The sequence below is a fragment of the Vidua chalybeata genome, chromosome 3 (assembly GCF_026979565.1).
Source record: "Vidua chalybeata isolate OUT-0048 chromosome 3, bVidCha1 merged haplotype, whole genome shotgun sequence".
NCBI classification, from domain to species: domain Eukaryota; kingdom Metazoa; phylum Chordata; class Aves; order Passeriformes; family Viduidae; genus Vidua; species Vidua chalybeata.
The window spans coordinates 11,165,015-11,186,802 of NC_071532.1; the positions used below are offsets into that span (position 1 = coordinate 11,165,015).

General features: G+C 34.5%; 1 protein-coding gene across 6 annotated transcripts in view; it reads right to left on the bottom strand.

The window, feature by feature from the left end:
• The window catches only part of PACRG (parkin coregulated), a 242,204-nt gene that overhangs the window by 100,184 nt on the left and 120,232 nt on the right, over positions 1–21,788 (bottom strand). For 4 of the 6 annotated variants that reach the window (XM_053937698.1, XM_053937699.1, XM_053937696.1 and 1 more), the window contains exon 5: positions 20,462–20,611. The exons of 1 other annotated variant lie outside the window; for it this stretch is intronic. In XM_053937698.1, coding sequence (XP_053793673.1) covers positions 20,462–20,611 — 150 coding nt within the window. Of the gene's footprint in view, positions 1–14,876; positions 14,996–20,461; positions 20,612–21,788 lie in introns of all 6 variants that reach the window. One more of the 6 variants, XR_008429828.1, reaches the window with a different exon arrangement.

Below are 21,788 nucleotides of genomic sequence, written 5' to 3' on the forward strand. Positions count from 1 at the left end.
TGGTTTTAAATTAATAGTTGATCAAATAATGATAGTAACACAATAAATATTATGATATAATAATATAATAAAATATATTATATTGAAGAGCCTATAATAACCTACACATGCATTACCTTAAAAATGTGCAACTTAGCAAAAATTTATTACATTGTTTTGGTCCACAAGCCATTTTAAAAGTAGTTTTATACTATTTTTGCTTTAGAAATTCTTAGATTGCTAATATAAAAACCAGGAAAAACAGAGAAATTCTGATTTAGACCTATATATTGTATATAAAAATTTACATATTAGTTACAAAATGGTGATGATTTTGACAGCACACAATCTGCTTAGGTTGATTTCTGGTTGGTTTTTTTTTTTTTTTTTTTTTTTTTTTTTTTTTTTTTTTTTTGCATAAACAGAGTTACTGTTACATAGCTTTGACCATAAAGAGACATTATAGAATGGAAAAAGTTCATTCATGTACTTTTCTGAACCTTAAGACTAATGGACGTCTGCACCTGTTCATGCAAATGAGGAGTTTTAATTCCCATTCCACTCATCCAGCTGTGACTACATGCCCTGTTGTTTTACTTCTACTATGCTTTTCTATCAGATTATTTTTGCTTTGGAGAGATTTTTGGTATTAGAAGTAATAATAAGTAAAGACAATTATTTTGAATTTATGGGACAAAAAGGCCCCAACAACAACAACAACAAAAAAACCTCCAAAACCAGACCAGATCAAGGCTCTGGTTATAACAAGGGTTAAAGCATCCAGCATCCACCCAGCATGCAATTCAGTGTTCTCTCAGTGACATAATTCTGTGTTCATGGCAATAAAAAAAAAAAATACAACTGCTTACTTTGTTCAACAGTTATATCTCAAGATATATTTAAGTTCGGAAAATAAATTATCCTTAATGCATCTACTGAGATTTTTATTTTACAGTTAGGCATCATAAAAATGACATATATACTTTATATATTCTTTATTTGCAAGAATTAGCTCTTCTAACATGAAAGTCAGTCAAATTTCATTTCTAAGAAGAAATGAAGTGAGAGAGCTTACTTGAAAAACACAAAGTGTTTAAGCATTACTTTAGTGCCAGTGTTACGGCTACACAGTGAATGGTCAGACAATGAAAAAATCTACAAATCTATGAGAATTCTTAACGCAGATTCATCCCAAATTTTCACATCACTGGATTAGTTCAGAAAGAATAGCATGAAAAAAAAGCATTTTGGGGGCTTATCAGGTTATTCCCTTAATGAAACAGGCCTATACCAATAAAGACACCAAATTTGCAGCTTCATCTGGACTCCATAGGTATGTGATATATCCAGCTCATGCTGAGAAAATTTCATTATAGCAGATCAATCAAAATCCAGAGAAAACAAGTGTAGTGTAAAATCCACAATAAACCAAATAGAAAAGAAATTTCAGGATAGCAATGATTTATAAAATCTCTGGTCAAAGCATGTGAAGGCTCATTTACAAATTTAGACTTGCAAGGGAGCTGAAATTTCATAAAGGTTTTGCTGAAAACTTTGTACGAAATAATTTCAATTGGTCAAAGTACCAGGAATCTGGTTTGCCCCCAACAATGTAATTCCGAGCAATTCATGCATTAATGGCACACCCCATTTTGGGTAAGCTGAGCCTGACAGATAAAGTGCAGGCTCACAGATGTCCATATAACCATTAAGTGACCAGTTCTCACTGAAAGTAGCTCCCAGTCAAGTCCAGCAGTATGGTTGCACCTGCAATCCTTTTCTAACTAACTTCTGTTAGAATGAACCAGGTTAAACAGAAAGATTAAAATTCTGAGGTATTTCACAGGCTTGGGGCAAGGAATAAAGATACATGCAAATACAAGCAATTTGGGCAAAGATCCCTCATTTGTCTTCTGCAGAACCATCTTGATCAGATTTGGCTGCAGCCATAAAACAAGTTTACCTCTACTGTACTTTCCCCGTTTATAACTTGCACATATAAACTTCTGTACACCCACAGATAAGAAAAACCCTTTGCAGTTAAGTACTACCTTCAGCTTGTATCCATGCTGATATTTTATATATGAATTAGTGTGCATATGTGTACATAGAAAGTGTTTATGAAAGAAATCTTTAAAATATTTTTTTTCTTCAAATTACCATGAACTGCACTTAAATGCAATTTATTTTCACTCAACTGCATATAGGACAGTCTTAAATGGAGACTTGGATAGTCTTAAGTGGATAGTCTAAATAGATACTCTTAAGTGGTCTATCAATTTAAAAATAGTCTCTTTCTTAACTGGAGATAAGATTTCAACCCTAAAACATTGCAAGCTGACCACCAACTCAGATCTGCATAATTAAAAACTTCCATGAAGAACATGGCTATAAATATCCTGTTGCCTGCCTCATTTAAATCATTCCTTTGCATCCTAATCAGATAGAAACAGGATCCAATTCCCAATTTGAAAAATAAACACATTAAAGAAAATTAGTTTAGGCATCATTACAGTGTACATACACAAGTGTCTACATTTTTTTTAATGGACACTTGCTATACAGCATTTAAGTACTGACTGTAATTTCTCTGTGTGGCTAATTTGACCACACATATTGCAAACTGTTTTCATTTTCCTTTATTGTCCTCTAATGAGCTCATCAAGAGTATATAATTAGTGCAGTAAACTGCATAACACAGGCTCTGCCCTAAAGCAGCCAAGCAGAGTTCTCGACTAGCCCACTTTCCCACCGGAACTTAGTACTGTTAATGGCCCATGATCAGTAGGAAGGATATCGAGGGATACGCTCTGTTTTAAACAGCTTGTGATCTCTGGCTCGAAGCAACAGTTCTGGGGCTATCACCATCTGTACTGATACACAGATGAAGGTTGTTCCATCTCTTTTTAATGAAGCTACCGAGGTCAATTAATAATGGCTTCAGATGCCTGAAAGACATGTATGACTAAGCAACTGGATTTTAGAGCAATTTCTCTTTGTGTATAAAGGTTTTAATATTCTCTGCAGTAGGTAATCCTAGAATTCTCTCCTAAAATCTGAACCTAGAAGTAGATACGAGTTTACAAAGATTCAACTTATAAAAGTAAGAAAACATTGCAGACACTTTAAGAAGGGCTGAAACACAGATATAAATATGGTGTAACAGTCAGGTAGATTTCAGTCTAGGTAGCTTTGAAGGACTCAATACTTGAGAGGTATCATTCTTCCCTTCAAATATACAGCATATCATAACAAACCAGCACTTTGAAAAATGGGCACCTTGAAGATTTAAGAATCTCATGGCTTAGATTTACAGCATTTGCAACACCATTGTCAAAGATCCATACAATAAAGAGATTCTCATGTAATATCTAGGTTATCATATATAAATTCATTCTAATTTTTGTCATCTGTATCGTGCAGGAGATGGCTATATTAACACAAGGAATCACCAAGATACTTGGTCTTGTTGAAGTGTTTTTGTCACTCTGTTTTTGACACCACCAGTCCCCAAAATATGTGAAAAACTGTTGATAGCCCAGAAACAGCACTGCAGTACTATTTTTTCTACTTCATAACTGGCATCAACAAGCCCTCTTCAAAGGAGATATGGCATAGACTCTGAGTAAGCAAGTTCTTCAATACTTTTACAAGATAAAAGTAAGAAATTTCTTCCAGAAGAGTAGGGGAACATCTGTGCATACCCATTAACATAAGTTGTGTGTGTGTGTGTGCATCCATCTGTATATGTGTAACTATACATACACAAGCATATACATACAAGCAATTGATGTCCACAGAATCAGTCTTGGATATTTTCCTAGTGTCAACCAATCCCATTTATGAGACAGTGTTTAATCACTGGGCACAGGAGTAACTAACAGGAATGTAAAGCAAGGGGCAATAAAAGCTAAAAAAGAATGCATTGAAAATTAAGGCAAAAATCTCAGTTACTGTGAAATCTTACATCACCATTCCTCTCCAATCACTTCTTATTTGTCAGAGTCTGCATAGCAAAATAGCACACTCAGGGGCTTCTCTGGTAATTAGTTTATCAGGGCTTTAATCTTCTTCTGCAATTAATCATGTAAAATCTTATCACCAGTTTAATTTTAATCCCGGCTGCTCATCTTCTAAAGAATAAAGTACAGATATGTATTGTGGTGGAAACAGTTTTCCACTTCAGTAAACACTTAAAATCTAAAATAAAAGTTTAAAAAATCCGTGCACAAACTAAAATTCTTTATGGAACACTAAAGTACCATTATAATTCATCTTTCAGTGTTGCTGCAGCAGACTAGGAGATTTCACACCACAAAAGTGCTGGAAAAAAGGAAAATTAACAGAAGCATAAGAATAAAGAAATATAAATAATTTTTTAGGGTTTGTTTACATGTATTCAGATTTTTCTGTAAATAAATAAATAAATACTGGCACATAAATTATAAAGATTATTAAACATACATTTTTGCTCAACATCAATAATTGTATATTTATTTTGATTTTCTACAAAAGCATTTGTAAATAAAATGGCAAATATATAAAGCACAATCAACAAGTACTAAGGATATATAAATTTTAAAAAATAAGTTTATCACACAACAGTAGGGAATTGTTTGTCACATTCTTTCCTGGATGACATTGCAAGCAACACTATATTTTAAACAATGACTCAAACATTCATGAATTAAAAAGAAAAAAAAGTTACCCTAGGCCTAACACATTATTCTACTCTGTAACAAAGCTGCTATTCAAACTGAACCAAAGAGGCCCCTCAAATAATTTTTTTCAGTAAGTAAAATTCCATAAAGTTTAGAAACATCAGTGCTTACAGAAACAGCATAATGAGTAAAAATTCTTTGACTTTTAATCAAGTATTATAAAATGTTCCTGTTTTTCATATATTCTCATATCTAAAACAGGAAATCTGGAGTTTATAATGTTTTCCTCATAGAAGAAAGAAGAAAAACTTTGAGATATACCTGCAAGTTCTCAGGAATGAAAGAACATAAATACTGATGAGAACAAACTGGAAGTACAGAAAACATCCAAGTTAAAATAAATTTATACCCTTCCAGATCAATACACTTCTAGTTGCACTTCTAAACATAGGTTAGATCTACATTAGATCTAAAACAGAATGAAAGAAACAGAAGTGAAATGTCATTCTTCATTGCAATTCATCTCAATTTTTTTCTTGAGAATAATTTATTAGAAAAGAAGTTTAAAAAAATTTGAAAAGATATGGACATAAATCAGGCTCTTTTGAAATAGAAGATTCTATTATTGAAATTAGTTTTTTATTTCCTGAATTGAAACACAAAGGTCATTCCTTGTCTAACTTAGCAGTTCCTTAAAAAGTATTTTCCCTACAATAATGCATTTATGTAATTTTTTGAACTAAAATAAATTCCATACTGAGTAAGGTCTTGAAATAAAATTAATGCCTCTCTAAAGACATTTGACAATATCTATTGTGTGGATCAAGCTGGATCACTATAGATTTTCTAGTTATTTATAAGCTTTAATATTTGGAATTTGTACACTTTATACAAGTTCTGTGAAAGACTCTTGATTTTCACAATGTCATTTCATCACATATGCACTCACCCAGATGCTAAGCTTTGCATCTCAGTCCCCAGTTGTTGATAGATTTTTAAGAGTATTCCCAGTTCCTGTTTGTATTTCAGTCTACCCCACACCACAGTGGGAAATCACAAATTTGTGGTCGAGGTAAATTTCAAAGGAAGCTTCCTCTTGAAAGAAAAACAAGGAAGTTATCCAGTGGTAAATTCTATAAAAATTCTAACCAGAAAGTTACCCAGGTACAGAGCTGAAATCGCTAAAGAGCTTGCCTGTCATTTTTCATGAAATCATAAAATTTCACTTTTTTTTCATATTGAAAACATATACAATTCTATGGTGGAATATAAACAATCATAGTTTAATGATATAATGATGATTCAGCAGCAGCTAAATGGGATTTCTGGCTAGAAACATATAGTAGAAAACACAATTTGTTCCTATACTGGCCAAAGATAGATGTTACACAAAAATCAAAGTAACAGGAATTAAAACAACGTGTATGCTCACAATTACTTCCAATATGAAGATAATTTTATGTAAAAGGAAACATAATACATAATTAATATATGCATATCTAATACAATTAGTGTTCAGATAAATGACTTGTGTCATGGTGATTGTCACTGCATCTGATAATGTGGGTTTCTGCATTTAAGAACTTCTGCTTTTGACTACCACCAGATTCTGCTCTCATTAAGATTTTGAACAGGCCTTCACTTTATGAAATCCTCTGTCTCTGCCTGGCAATTGTTTCACAGGGATCAATAACTATAAAAAGTTGCCTCAGTGTGAACAAGGATATGTGAAATGGAAGCATTGCCTCTATATGGCTCCTTTACATAAACAGCATATTGCTTGACTTCTTAAAAAATGCAACAAGGGGGACCTTTCTCTTCTAATGTTGACATACAATTGCACTGGACAAAACATGGTAAATATTAATTATAGAAGAGTAAATGTGTGTAGAATCCTGCCCCTGAATAACATACATCTAATGGCACTCATCAAAGCAGAACAAATATATTTCTTCTGCAGTTATGAGAAGTACTTGTGTTAGATCAAAAGTAAAAAAACCAAAAAATATTAAAAAGGAAAAGCAATGTTAATGTTTTTTAAAGATTAAATATTACAAAAAAGGCTTGATATATTTTTATTGCATTTCCAGATTATCCACTGAAATACAGTTGTTTTTACTCTTCAAAATACCCCATCAAGTGTTTTAACATGCAACTTTTATATATTTGCTGTCTGAATTTCTGTATCTAATTAATGCAAACCCCTAAACAGAACAAATCAATGAAGAATCTGCATATATTCCAGCCATTTAACAAATATTTTCTAATTGCCAAAGAGTATGCAGATAATTTAAAGGTAGGATGATATTTGAGGACATTTGAGGATATTTGTTTGTTTAACAACTCAGATTGCCAAGGTGTCTAGATTTCTTTTACCAATGTGTTGCACTGTAGGATTTGCAAATCAACAGCAAAACAGCATGGACACTACTCCTGGAGAATCCCTGAGTGCCAGGAAACTCCACCAATATACAAGTGTCCGAAATAAGAGAGTAACTTTCTGTGCTAATTTCTGCCTACATTTCTATTCTATCCAGCCACACCTAGCATATCTGACGTTGGTAGCTGGTGGCTGCAGAATTGTTTCATTTTTAGGGAAGGTACAAAGAAAGGGTGCATTATGTTGGATACTAAATTCACAGAAAAAGTATTGAATTATTTACACAGTAATACTTGGAAGGCATGAAGTCATCACAGATTCACTTCCTAATAATTAAACCACATTAAAACTGCTCTGGAAGTGACTGAAGTAACTTTTTAGTTACTTAAGAAATAAACTTTTGGAATACGTTTATCTTGTGGCCAACTGGCAAAAGCATGCTGCACAGCACTTGTCACAATCTTTTGGGCCAGAGGTGACATCTATCTGACCATCAGAAAATTACTTTTTTGTTTCAGTTCTCTCTTCAGCTCAAAGTGTCCAACGTAAAGAGTTGGGTCTGGTACAGCCCAGCAGAATGGCATTTACACAGCACAACATCAAAAGTAGGAGTGGAGCAAGGGTGGGGTTGATGGTACCAAGCACTCTGTAATGGTATTCAAAAACTGCAGGGGAAGAAAGTACGCAGGCCACCAAAGTTTTTGCTGGAGGAATCATCCTGTGTATGCTTCATAGATAAAAAATTGTGTCTCAGTTGTGCCACTCAGCACAGGCCAAATCCATGCCAGGCACAGCGCTAACTGTTAAGTAACATGGATGATCAGGAAATCAGTGCTTGAATGCACTATTCCTTATTTTTTTTTCAAATTAGCAGTAAGAATATAGCTCCATTGTCTCTGCCGCAGCCAGAATCTAGATGCTCCAGTGAAGAAATCAAATGGTCACTACTTGTTTTCAGTACAGAAACTAAGCATGAAAAAACAAAGCTACGAACACTGCATAATATCACACAGTGTAAGAATAATAGATGCTAATTTCTGTATTATATAGTAAGAAGACATACTTTACACTTCTGAGGATCAAAAATTAAATTTCTTTTTCTATGAAGAAGAGACTGAAGAACATGCTTTTATGAAGGCAATGCAAAAAACATTCATGTCTAACTAGAGTAAGGAAAAGGGGGTCTAGCAATTTTCTCTCAATTACCACCATTTCAAATTTGAAAATCAGAATCCTACAAAATACAGTCCCAGACTCTCTGAATTATTATCTAGGTTCACCTTTATTTATCAAATCAGGACAGAATACAAAACAAATAGCAACCTGTATTTTGTATGTGTCTTAGATTAAGATTATTATAATGTGAATATAAAGATTTTAAAAATTTTATTATTTTCCAGAAAGAAAAGCCTTTGGGGAATAAAAAGCAAAAGGTTTGGAATACTCTTCTTGCATGATAATATACTCTAATATTTATATTTAAAACTACAATACACCTATACTATATATCCCATTCAAGTTCTGTAATATTTTGAAACCTAATTAACAAGGAGTTGTATTTTTTTCAAGGCCACACATACAATTCTTGTTTTTCAGTTGGCCTCCACAAACTAGTCTCTGCTCCTCCTTTGAGTTTCAGGGGATTTTTCTGAGATTATATACAAGAAATAATTACACTTCACTACCTACCAGTTTCAGCCAGAGAAGCAAGAATACTTTCTGTAAGTTTGATAAAAATATGCAGAAGAGGTCCTTTGTTTAGTTTTCAAGAATATAGAGAAATAATCTTTGCATCTCCTCAACAGAACCTTGAATTGCTAAACTCACAGGAATAATTTAACAGAATCCTCACTATAGATCTACCTTCATTAAAAAAATAAAATTTGCACACACAAACTCACACACACACACTCTCTCTTCTCATGTTTTCTGGTTCCTTCCTTATATGTGCATTATTTCAGATGGAAGGTTCACGATTTTCCCTTTCACACAGAAATATGTGTATGCCAACCACTCTGATCATTTAAATTTGCTGGATCTTTTCCTGGTGGGGGCCTATGACAAAGTAGTTTCCCTATGACAAGTATTTGTTTACATCAAAGCAAAAGTATTCCAAGGCAACAAAATCATTCGCTTTTATTCTGATTTCATCAAACTGTTTGCATTACTACCAGGTGGTTAAATAAGGCATATGTGAGTTAATTTAACAGAAAGAAAATACAAACAATCTTTCAAGAAGAGATTCTAGGGCCAAACAAGCATGTCTCTGGTGCCACAGGGAAACTGCCTTTTCATAATGCCTGTGAAAACTATTTGTGGTGCTGCTCAAATACCGTAACACATAATGTTTTTATTACAGAGACTGCAACTGCAACTCAAATTATCCATATGCCTTACATTTATTTTCTAAGTTGTAATCATGAACATCTCTGAGGATTTTTCCTGTTATGACCACTCCATTGTTTAGCTTTGATTTGCAACTGGCATTTTTGTGATAGATTAATCTACTGGGATAGTCTGGTTCTGTCTGAAATCTAACCCATGGACAGTGCACTCACCAAAGAGAAGGTAACCTCTCCAGGCTCTCCCTGCAATCAGTGGAGACAGGTTGCTCCAAAGATGAAACTTTCACATATCCAGCCTTTCTGAATACATTTTGTCTCTTTCCACTGCTAGTCAGGAATACAATATATAAAGTATCATTTAAAGTATAGATCAGCATTTAATATCACACTCATATTTATCAGTAAAAGATTTTCTTAGTGTTTGGTTCTCATCAAACCAAGATCCAGCCACCTAAAGAGATTCAGGTATCTTGGCATATGTCTTGGTTCCTTTCAGTTCTCTCATGCACACTCAGTCCAGACAGCATGGCTGAAAACTATACTCACTTTGTTTATCAAACCACAACAAACAGATGGACAACTTCTGAGACAATGACAAGGAAGAGATGGAAATTTCTAAATATTCAACTGATAACAAGAAGGAAAACCATCTCAAGAAAAAAAAAAATCCTCAGAAGTACCTTCATGTACATCACAGAAATATCCCTTAGGTACAGAAATTTCAGGGACTTCCTCCACAATGAAAAGGTTAGGTCTATACCATTTCTTGCATTATACTTCCCTCAGTGAGGTTATATTTATTAAACATGTAATTTACTGGATAGACATAATAAAAAACTTTATTTTCTCTGTAATGCTCCCTCCTATTTGCTTTGGTTGAGCAGGAGTTAATGCTTAAAGGTAATTCTTAAGTTAATTCTTAAAATTTATTTCACTTCTTTTGGTAGCATTTGCTGAAGGACTCTTCCTTCTTACGCAAAGATACTGACAATAATAGTAAACCAGTAAAACGGAAAGAATTTTTTATTCTCAAAATTGAATTAAAAAATTAAAAGTAAAGTCTTCAAAAGTAAGGCTAACATAAAATACAATGATATTAGGAAATTAATGAAAAATGTGGGAAAATGCTAGGAGGGAAAAGGAGGGCTGACAGACACAAAGGTGAGGTTTGCAGGAGAACATACTTTGAACAAAAATTTTCCATTTTATGCATCCAGTTTCATTCCTTAGTTATTTGCTAAACTTTGTATGCTTTTCCTTACATTCTGCTAGCTACAGAAATATTCAGAATTTTTATGTCTAATTAGAATTTCTGCTCTCTTAAAGTATATAAAAGAATAAATCGATCAACATTGTTTTTACTACCTTATACTTTAACATACTCATAAGAGAAATATAAGGAATAATGTTTAGGAATATACTTAATAAAAGAAACTCTACTTAAATTTAATTTCAAATCACAATCCCTAGCTCAGTTTAATGCCGCATCATTGTTATGTAGTTGAACTATTGTAAAGCTTCAGAATCCTAGTCAGGGACCATGGAGTATTACCTCATCGTTAAAAAAACCCATATAAATACATCAGAAATGCATCTGCTTCTGTCTTTAAGAATTGAACATTAAGCAAAAAACAAGAAACAACATATCAATACACAGGGATTGTTGGGAGTGAAAAAGAATGCATACAATTACTGTTGACATAGAAAATCACTTCAGAATATCAATGTCTTAACCAATATCCAGCATTATGAAAGTAGAAGAGGCATTTTGCATTGAGACAAGAAGTGCAGTACCATGTGACAACCTCTGCTTTGTATTTGGCCAAAGTCCTTTCCCATTTCATTCATCCCTAAACAGGTTTCTGATCACTGGCCTGGAGAATTAAAGGCAGAAAGTAAGCACAAGTAACTCCATCATTGTCATGTGTCAACTGAACTCGAGGGTAACTCAACTGTTAAATCTGAAAAATTATTATAATTCTTAATTATATATTGATTTGATTTCTTCTTACGTACTGTGACACATTCCTTTTCTTAGAAACTGTATCATAATACCCAGAACAGAGTGAGAAGAGAGAGAGTTGAATGATAGCTTTGGTGCTTCTTACATTTTCTGAACGTTGGATTACCTTTTCAAAGCAAAAATAACAGGGAACCTAATATGGTCTACAATTGGAAAGGTTTAACATAAAATCTGGTGTTCTGGGTATTGTTTATTTGCTTTTGGATTTTGTTTGGATTGGTTTGGTTGGTTGATTGGTTTGACTTTTTTTTCCCCTAAAATATAATTCCTAGCTGAAACTTCTAAGTTTTGAATTAGATTACATGAGTAAGCAAATGCTCTGGTCATAAATGTCTGATTTACTTCACCTAATTCTCAAATAAGAAAAGTCAAAAGGGCACCGCTCAGCTAGTACAGTCCTGTCAAAGACACAAAGATTTCCATGCACTAATTGCATCAGTATTGGGACAGCCAGATGATGTTATAACAAGAATACATATTTTTGCTGGAGTGTCTAAAAACAAAGATGATGGATGTGCAATATAAAAAAATAAATCAATAGTCCAACGCTATGGGCCTCACAAAATCAATTTTGTTGCCTAGAGTGTTCTTCAAAAACTATGAAAAAAACAACATCTTGAAATGAGATGAAATGATATAACAGAATAATAACTGAAAGACCTGAAGCACTTTAATCACCTGAGTATTTTGGTGGTTTAATCACACTGCAATATTTATGTTCCCACCAGTATCATTCCATTATATGGGGCTTTAATCTGTTTGCCTTGAGGGAGAGAGAGAAATGCCACAAGAAAATTGTTATCCATACAAGGACTTCCCTCTCTCCCAAGCTTCTCTCTCCTCACTACCTGTTGGTTTTAGGGTTTATTTTTATTAATACAAGAACAGAAAGCCAGGTGCAGAGCATATTTCTTTGATTTTGGCATCCTCACACTGACTTTCACAGAAATATTCTTCTCAGAACAGAAATACTAATTGAGCACACAAATAAAAACATCTACAATAAACAAACATAATCAACTTAAAATTATTATGTGAACCCAGATTTCAGATGTACATTTAAAATAAAAAAAATGCCACCTTAATAAATGTGACAAGCTGAAATCGTATGTCTCCTCAAACTTAAGGCAAATTTTGTTTGCAAACATATAAAAAAAGAGAATTACGCAGAAAACAAATATTTTCTCAGAATTACTTAGTGTGTACTCTGAAGGTAGTTCTACATGAAGTTGACAGCACAAGTCCAGCTGAAGAAATCACTTCTCCCAACTGCAAACCAATTGTGTGAAAATATAGAAATTAATTACCCAGAAGAAAGGAATAACTCCTAGCTGGAGGGGCAGTAGTCAAATTTTACAATAGTAAGGGGCACAATTGTAAAAACAATTTACATTGTAAGGGGCAGATCCAAAGAAAGTCTTAATATCTAGAGAACAAATGTAGGTGTCTCAACTCTTTGCAAACTGAATCAGGAGCCTGAAAAGAGTGACTAAGAAGTCCATAGGGAGCTGCTCATAGCAAATCAATTGAAAATGAGAAGTTCAGGCACATGTATGAACTCTACTCATCCAAAACGTAAAGGCCTTTATCCAGAATTGCAGAATGGCAGGTGAAGTTCTGATCTACCCAGGACAGCTAGGGAACTGTGAACCCATGGATATGTAATTCCACCAAACTGGGACATGTGCTAAACTACCTGATTGTGTGGGTAGTATTTTTCTAGATGAATCTGTGCCAGCCTGCACCATCCCTTATGGTGTGGTTCATTTAGGTTCAGCAAAGAGTTCAGAACTCTTACCCAAAGAAGAAATTACATATGAAGCAGTTATACAAGTCAAACAGCAGTTGAGAACTGTGGGTTCTGGTTCCAGCTTGCAAAATTGTACATGAATTTTATTTTTTTAAAAATAGCATAGAATCATATAACTGTTTAGGTTGGAAAAGACCTCTAAGAGCATGAAGTCAAACCATGAACTTAATTCCATCAAGTTCACCACTAAACTATATCCCAAAGTGACACATCTACAAGTCTTTTAAACAGCTTTAGGGTTGGTGACCCCACCACTGACAGTCTGTTTCAATGTTTGACAACCCTGTCCATGAAGAAACTTTTCCTAATATACAAACTAAACCTTCCCTGACACAACCCGAGGCCATTTCCTCTTGTCTTATTTCTTGTTACTTGGGAGAAGTGACCAGCCCCCACCTTGCTCCAGCCTCCTTTCAGGTAGTTGTAGAGAGCAAACACAATCCCCTTCAAGTCTTTTTTCTCTAGGCTAAACACCCCTAGCTCCCTGAACTGCAAAAAGACTTGTGCTCCAGGCCCTTCCCCAGTTCCATTGCCCTTCTCTGGACACACTCCAGCACCTCAATGTCCCTCTTACAATGAGAGGCCCACAACTGGACCACAGGATTGGAAGTGTGGCCTCACCAGTGCTGAGTACAGAGGGATGATCACTTCCCTCGTCCTGCTGGCCAAACTATTGCTGATACAGGCCAGGATGCCACTGGCCTTCTTAGCCAACTCAATGCCAAACAAACCACAAATAAAGCTGCAAGCAAAATAAATTAAAATAACTATGCATATTGTGGTTTGATATTAGTACTACAGCTATGCATTAGATTTGCTCAAAGCATGCTTCCTCTGTGGATTTCTCAGGTAACTGAAATATTTCCTTGTCTCATTTGGAGGCCAGATACACACCTGCTGATATTAAGACAGGTATTAGCAACCAGTATAAACAGACATACAGATGCTACTGCAATTCTGCACAAGTGTAGTCCTGAATGTCCAAATCTTCCTCAAACATGGTATGTCCACAGGAAGTATTTCCCAAAGGAACACAAATCGAACAAATGTATTAAAGCAAAGCATGATATGAATCCTTAACTCTATGAAAATTGTGTTTCACTGACATACATACCCACACTCCTGGTACTTTGTGAAAGCTCTGATTAATTGCCAAACAAAATGCAGATTGAGGCCTACAAGCCCTTTCAGGTTATATCAATTTTACAGATGTTTCTACTGAAGCACAGGAAGAATTTAATGTTTACTTATTTTACTTGTCCATGAAGTCCTAACTCATACATGTGCCATTTTTCATTCCATAGAAAACTCATTTTCGTGAGTCATAATAGCCAAAAAATAATAAAAAAAAAAACTAAAAAGAGAAAAAGAAAATATTGGCTGTAATGTATCATCCTCTGACATGGGAAGCTTTTCATTTTTCTTGCATCAAAAATTCAAGATGCTGAATTAATTAGACTATTAACATATTAAAAGTAAGTGCTAAGTGTGAATAGCTTCAATTGAATCACAGCTGAATCAGTTCTATTTTGCACAGACCTGTGCTGTATTTTCAGCTAAGAAATGAAACAGTAATTAGAAGTTACCCAGCAATTATGATCTAAGTGCAGTGATTCAATGTGTTAGAAAGTACCTGACAGAGTATTGATTACACATTAGAAGTTTACTATATAATCACCTTAAAATCACATGGTTTGTATTGAAGATACTAAAGCAACAAATGCTCCAATACAGGTGGATTTTGGTAACTCCCAATTTCTGTGCTTCAGAGTTCCAGTGAATTTTTTGTAGCTCCACCTGCAATAGTGGTCATTGAAAAAAAATGAGTCTGGTGCAAAAAAAGGTGAGACAACAGCTAATAATGGTTGAGTATCATTTTCTTGCTTACTCAGTTACGACATAAAGTACTATTTTGTGAGACTTGTACTTTCAGGATGACATTCTTGACAAAAAAACTTGAGACATTTTTGAAAAATACCATTAAAAGACCATCAGCGGATGTCATAGATGAGAAATGTTTTGATGTTCTTAAAAACATTGCAGAATATTTGTTAAATAAATATCCTTAGAACTGTAATTCACAGAAAGCCAGTTGAAATAATATCATGAATCACAGTTGGGAATGACAAAAATATATTTTGCTTCTCAGCAGTATGGTAATAACATTTTTGGAGTGCAATCAATCTGTCTTCATCTGCTTAAAAAGGTGATTTACTGTCAGATGCCATTTTGGGAAAATCACAATATTTTCCATTAAATGTTGATGAATCAGAACATCCTGAATCCTCTTGTACTGAAGGTATATATTAAAAAAAACCCAGAAAATGTATCAAAACTAGTTTCTTCACTTAGATCTGTGTTGTCATAGTGGTCTTATTCCTTTGAAGTGTATATCCTTAAAGCCACATCAGAATCTTTGTTCTTAAATTTCAGAAATTCTAACCGACAGAATTCAAAGAGAGCTGAGAAATAATGAAAATCTTGCAAAATATGCAAAGGGATAGGAAGAATAAGTGTCAAAATGAAGCATAAGAACAATGTGAAAACTGTAGAATACAGTTTATGTTACTAATATATTAGCATGGCTTATTTTATCAATAATCTTATGGCATTAAATGGTTTTTATGCAAATTTCAACCATGAATCAACTAATTCTCTGAGAATCTCCATTTTCAGTTTAAAGGAAAAAAAAGCTAAAGCTAGTAGCACTGGAACTCTGAGAGAAGTTGTCTGAGAATAGTCTGAAATCTCAGAGTTCATAGGAGAAATAAAGAAAACAGAGTTGGCAAGATGCAAAGTATTTTAGAACAAGACTGACTTTTGAAAGGACTTTTGTATTTCCCAGAGGAAGAAGCAAACAGTTGAAATGGTCTGGGAAAGAGATTTTTCTTTAGAGCATATTCAATCACATTAAAGGATAATTGCTGCTTCTTGCTAATAGCTATGAACCACTTGGAGGAGCATCACTGCATCTGGAATACACAGGCAGTTCTGAAAATACTTGAACTCCAACACAGGGACGACTTGTACCTCTAGGCACAGTCTTTTGCTTTCGCCATTTAACACTTAGGTCCTGCTTCTTCCTTTAGAGTCTATGCAATATTATTGCATTTTGTAAAATAGAGTTCTCCAAAATATGTGAAGTACCTTTCAGACAAGAGAATGTTTTTTCCCAAGTGGAGTTCAGGTGCTGCAAAGCATGCAGTACAATTCTGCTTTGTGGCTTCACACTTGGTTGAATGCTACAGTACAACTACATCAGGTATTCTCAGTCATACCTCTAAAATTTTATTTTCAAGGAATGGCTACATAGGTAGAGACTGTCCAAAGTTTATGTTAGCTTTAAGTTATTGATAGTGTCAAGGCAATTTTATTGCAGCCAAAAGAAACTTCAGGCTGCCCTAGTTCCACTGTTTACCTCACAGTGATTGTAACAAATCACAGATGAAATTACCATGCTGGAGAGGTACCTTCCACGGTGCAGTGGCACACCACCCTTCTCTCTTTGAGGCCTGCAAATCCTGATAATATTTTGATTCATCTAACTTTATTTTACATTCAAAACTGTTCTTGCTCCATATAATACAAATTGATAACATGAAAACAGCTGTTGAACTAAATATATGAAATTATCATTTACCAGTCAGGTAAATCAAACAGGAGAATTTTGCCGTTCCTAAAAGTTGAATCCTTTTAATGAATTGGTTTCTGTTTCAGACATCATTCTGGTATAAATGTACCCTAATAGAATATTCCAGGCTCTGAAGACTTTTTTTTCTCTTTTCCTTTTCTCTTTTATTTTTCTCTTCTGTCTGCTTTCATAAAATAACAAACTTATTGTATTTTTTTAAAGTGTATTTACTCCAGATAATTAACAGATTTATAAATGACAGCTTAGAAAATAAGATAAAAAAAGATAGGGGTTTGTGATGCAAAAGAATAGTTCCATTTGAGTTTATACAGAATTTTCTTTCCCTGTTCACAAGATTGAAATGAATTTTATAAGAGTACATTTACCTTAGGCATTTAACTATAGTGGCATTACAGAGTATATAGTAAGACTTAGTAAGCACTATCATGACATTTTTAGTTTCTTATCTTATATAGCAGCAAATTTGTATAATAGTCACTATGTTGGAAGTTTGCTTGGAGACTGTTAGTCTCCTTCCAATCTCCAGGAAACAGACAAACAGCTCCTGTGTTGCAGCAGTATTCCTCTTCCTCAACATACTCATGTTCCCTTCCCTTGCTCTCCTGCCAACCTTATGGCTCTGGCTAAAAGTTTCAGCAGAAAGCTTCAACCCTGTTTCAGAGCACACTCTGGCCAGATGGCAAGGGTGCTCTCCCTGTCTCCACCAATAAAGACACAAGTGGTAGCATCACCAGCAGAACTTTGCTCTTTCATGTCTTAATGCTCTGCAGCAGGGCACTCGGGAACCCGAGGGAAAAGAAACATCTACTGAAAGTCAGGGCCTAAGTTCCAGAGAGGGCGCAAATTCAGACACACCAAATATGCTTTGTGCACCAAAGTCCCTTGCTCAGTAACAAGACTCTTCAGAAGTTAATGGACCTTCTCCTCTGGCTTTCACACAGACTGTCTCAGAAGGCTTGGGTCTTCCTCCTGGCATTTATAACTTAGATTGCATTGGTTTATTTTAAACCTGTATCTTGTGATTCAGATGGGTGAACATGTTTTATATGCTTCCAATGATTAAAACTCCTAATTTATTTCCATCAATGCGCTCCTTTTTTATAATTTACAAAAGTTACCAATAGCAATGACACATGTGTTTTATTAAACAAGCAATATACTCTTTTTATGACATTTCTGATCCTCCACCTAACATATGGAAACTTTTTGTATCTAAAGAATTTTGGGTTGGGAGTTCCAGAGCTTCACATCACACACACGCAATGAAGAATCATTTTGATTTGTTCTGAATTGCTCACCAGGTAACTTGAACTTTAGGTAAGTTCACTTTAATTTTTTAATACTAATTTTTTTTTTTTTAATATTCTCTTGACAATTATCTTGTTTACTGAGCGTGGTATTCATAGATGCTGAATTTGGGAAAGAGCTTCTTTCATCAGATAGATACTGATCTAATGAGGTGACAGTGACTAAAACATGGCTTCTTCCAGTTAATTTAATTCTGGACAAACTTCCTCAGTGTCTGACTTAATAGACTGCCAATCATACAAGTCCAGGAAGATGCACCACAGTTCTTACTTTCACAAGCTATACAGAAAAGAAGAAAGAAGTACACTTCACTTCCCCATCTTTCACCTGTAACAATAAACAGTGAAGAAAATAGTCCCGATCAGTCAGATTCCCTTATAACTGGGAGCAAACACCTGCACCTCAGCTGCCTATTAGGTTATGTGAGATAGAAAGAGGAGGAAAGAACCCGGCATTTTCTGCCAACCACCAGTGAAGGAGGAATGAAACATAATCTTTTTGTGGAAGGAGGACACAGAGGTATTCCCTATCATCCCCATGTAAGTACTGAAGGAGTTGAAGTTTCATATGCTTGGCCTTGCAAATAGCATCTATTTCATTCCTGGTAATACTAAAGTTTCAAAATTTTTATTTCTAAAAAAGTAATGACTTAATGAAATGACTTAATAAAATCATTTAATTTTGAACTATTACTTTTCATTTATTTTTGGGGCTTTAGATCTTTAATGTCAAATATAATGATTTAGTGTAGTTTTATATAGGCTCAAATTCACAGAGCACAGATCTCATGCATATATGTTGAAAATACATTTTATTTTGCTCACAATACAATCAGAACTGCAGATATATTTAGATTGTGTTTAATGCCTTGCCAAGCTATGTACCTGGCTACACATGAGCTTTCCCTATTATTCATCTGAAATCACTGTAGAAAAGCCCAGTCAAGAGAATTTATGGCCTACTTCAGGTGGAAATTTGGGAAAAAGCATGTGTGGTACATTCATTAATCAATGAGAGTCATTTTTACAGTCTTGTTTTGTGCCAGATAGCGAAATTAGATCTGTTAGGGGGAAATCTTCCAATTCATAAGGAGCCCTACTGAAATTGCTTAAGTTCAGCCAACAGATTTCACTCATACCCTTTCATCCCACAACTTCTGGAAAGCCACAACTGTCAGAAATAACTTGCATTTGTGAAATTCCATGTTACTGAATGTTTCTCACTAAGTAAAGTCAGAGACGTACATGTATTTAAACAGATCTAAAATGTAAATTTCATTTGTGCCTTCAAGTCTCTGAACAGGCATTTTTCAATCTGATTTGAATCTTATACTTGCTAAAGAGTGAGTAGAAGGTATTATATTCTGCAGTAATGCAAACAGAAAGTATAATAGGAAGGAGTCCTGCAGAGAACTATTAAAATGCCATGAATTTAATGAAACCCTCTTTTGAAAGCTTGTGAGGAATTAATTTCATCTATTGGCCACAAGTCAATAACAGGAAGTTTTAAGTCCGTAACTTTGTAAATAATGGAAAATAAGTACAGACAGATTTACTACCAAAAAATATTTAAAAAATTAATTTGGCAAAAGCAATATACATCATGTTGATTTCAGCTGAAGACTGTGGTGTAAATGTACTCACACTATATAAAACTCACAGTACCAGTTATTAAAGACTGAAACTGGCGAGATCTGCACTACAAAGAAAACACATACTTAACTGTAGATATAAATTAGTTCTAAATTTCTCAATAATGAAGCCTGCTAAGTGTGCAGCAATAACTTCAAACTTAACTGTTTTGGTTGATATCATCTAACTTGAAATTCTTCTAGGACATGGAGTTTTCTCGACCCTCAAATTAATTAGTTTGATCTCTACTTTTATTTTTAATCTTTCCTAAACCTTCTGGTAGCAGCAAATTGCTTGTGGAGAGCACAGAATTGAATAAAACAGCTGGACTAAACTAACATGTTGGAGGGAGGAAAAAAGCTTTGCAATTTATTAATGTATTCAAAAGACTGTTACAAAGTTTACAATTTAATTATTGGAAGATTATAGAACTGCTTCACTGCTTCTGTACTGTGTTAAATAAACTGTACGTGCAAGGAGTAATAAATGAAATTGTTAATTTCAGTGCATCCTTAGGGAATAGTAAGAGGGGGAGTTTACATTATTTAGAGCTCCAAATGGATTTGAGTTTATATACAGTAATAAATCTTAACTACATTGTTAATTAACCCTGCCTCAAGCCCCTTTTTGCCTTAGGAGTTGAAAGACACAGTGTCTGTTAGGATAACTCACCATTCATGTGCTTAAAGATGCTTAGGACTGGGAGAATTTGCCGATAATAGGGCACCAAGGCCTCCCCCACCATTTCAGCTGACACCACCAGGTGCTGGATGACTTTCAGTGTGGTGCAGAGGACCTGTCGGTTACGAAGGTTCAGTGCATCTGTGATGCAAAAAGAACAGGCAGAAAGCAGAATTAATTTCTAAAATGTAAAGGGAGGGGGAGGAGTCCTCTAATGGACAAATTTAATTAAACTATACTCTGTTGGGAATTGTAAGTGGGCTTTTATTAGCCCAGCTTAGAAAGATCCCAAAGATGGATTGCAGTCCTGATGTTATAAAACACTGCCTTGTCTGATTGTTATTTGTTCCCACAATTTGCGCTGACTCTTCAGTAACCCAAAGAATGCAGCTCATTATTCCCTCACGCTGCCTGTATAATACTGGCGTGGTCCAAACAAATGAAATATAAATGTTCAGTAAGTACCACTTGGGGCCAATGGAACTATACAACTGCAAGACAACCTGCAAAGGTTGACAACAGATGCATTCTAGTGCAACAATTGGTGTTTGTATGTTTGTACTCATTTATTTCACGATCATTTTATTCATTCAACTGACAATTCCTACTATTCTGAGAATCAGTACAATGAAGCAAATGTTTCTAAAAAAAAAACCCCGACAAACAAACCTTGTAGGCTTTTTTCAAAAGAAAAACATTCTCGGGGAAAAAAAGGTTTTGTCTAGCCTACTTAGATGTTTCTCTTAGCTTTCAGTGTCATGCTTCTAATCTTTTGACACTAAGACATTTCACAAAAACCTCTTGTTTCTTCTCTTTTAATTTTACTAAAAGCAAGTACTTTGCATTCTCTCTTGTAATTAAAAATGAATCATGCTTGAAATAAGTGTATTTTTTTTTCCTTGCAAATCCATCTATTTATAAAATCATTTCTGAAATTATGCAACTCGAAAAATTTGTTAGCAGTTGTCAGATTTGGTATGGTCTTATATATTGGTCTAACAGTCCAGTGTTCTGCCCAGTTACATAGACTTCTACATCATTGCACTGGGACAGAACTGATAAAGATAAGCTCATATTCATTACTGTGTTTTATAAACACAGACATATATAAATATGTGATCCAAGACACCATAACAAAGTATAAGAATTTAGAAAAAAAATGTAGCAAAGAACACAACAAAATTTGAAGAGGAGTTATTAGTAACTTCTTCAAGAACTGCCTCTTCAAATGGAAGTATTAGGATCAAAGATATCTCTACTTATTGTGAAGGCATTGGAGCTAGATGATCTTTAAAAGCCCCTTGCAAGCCAAACCACA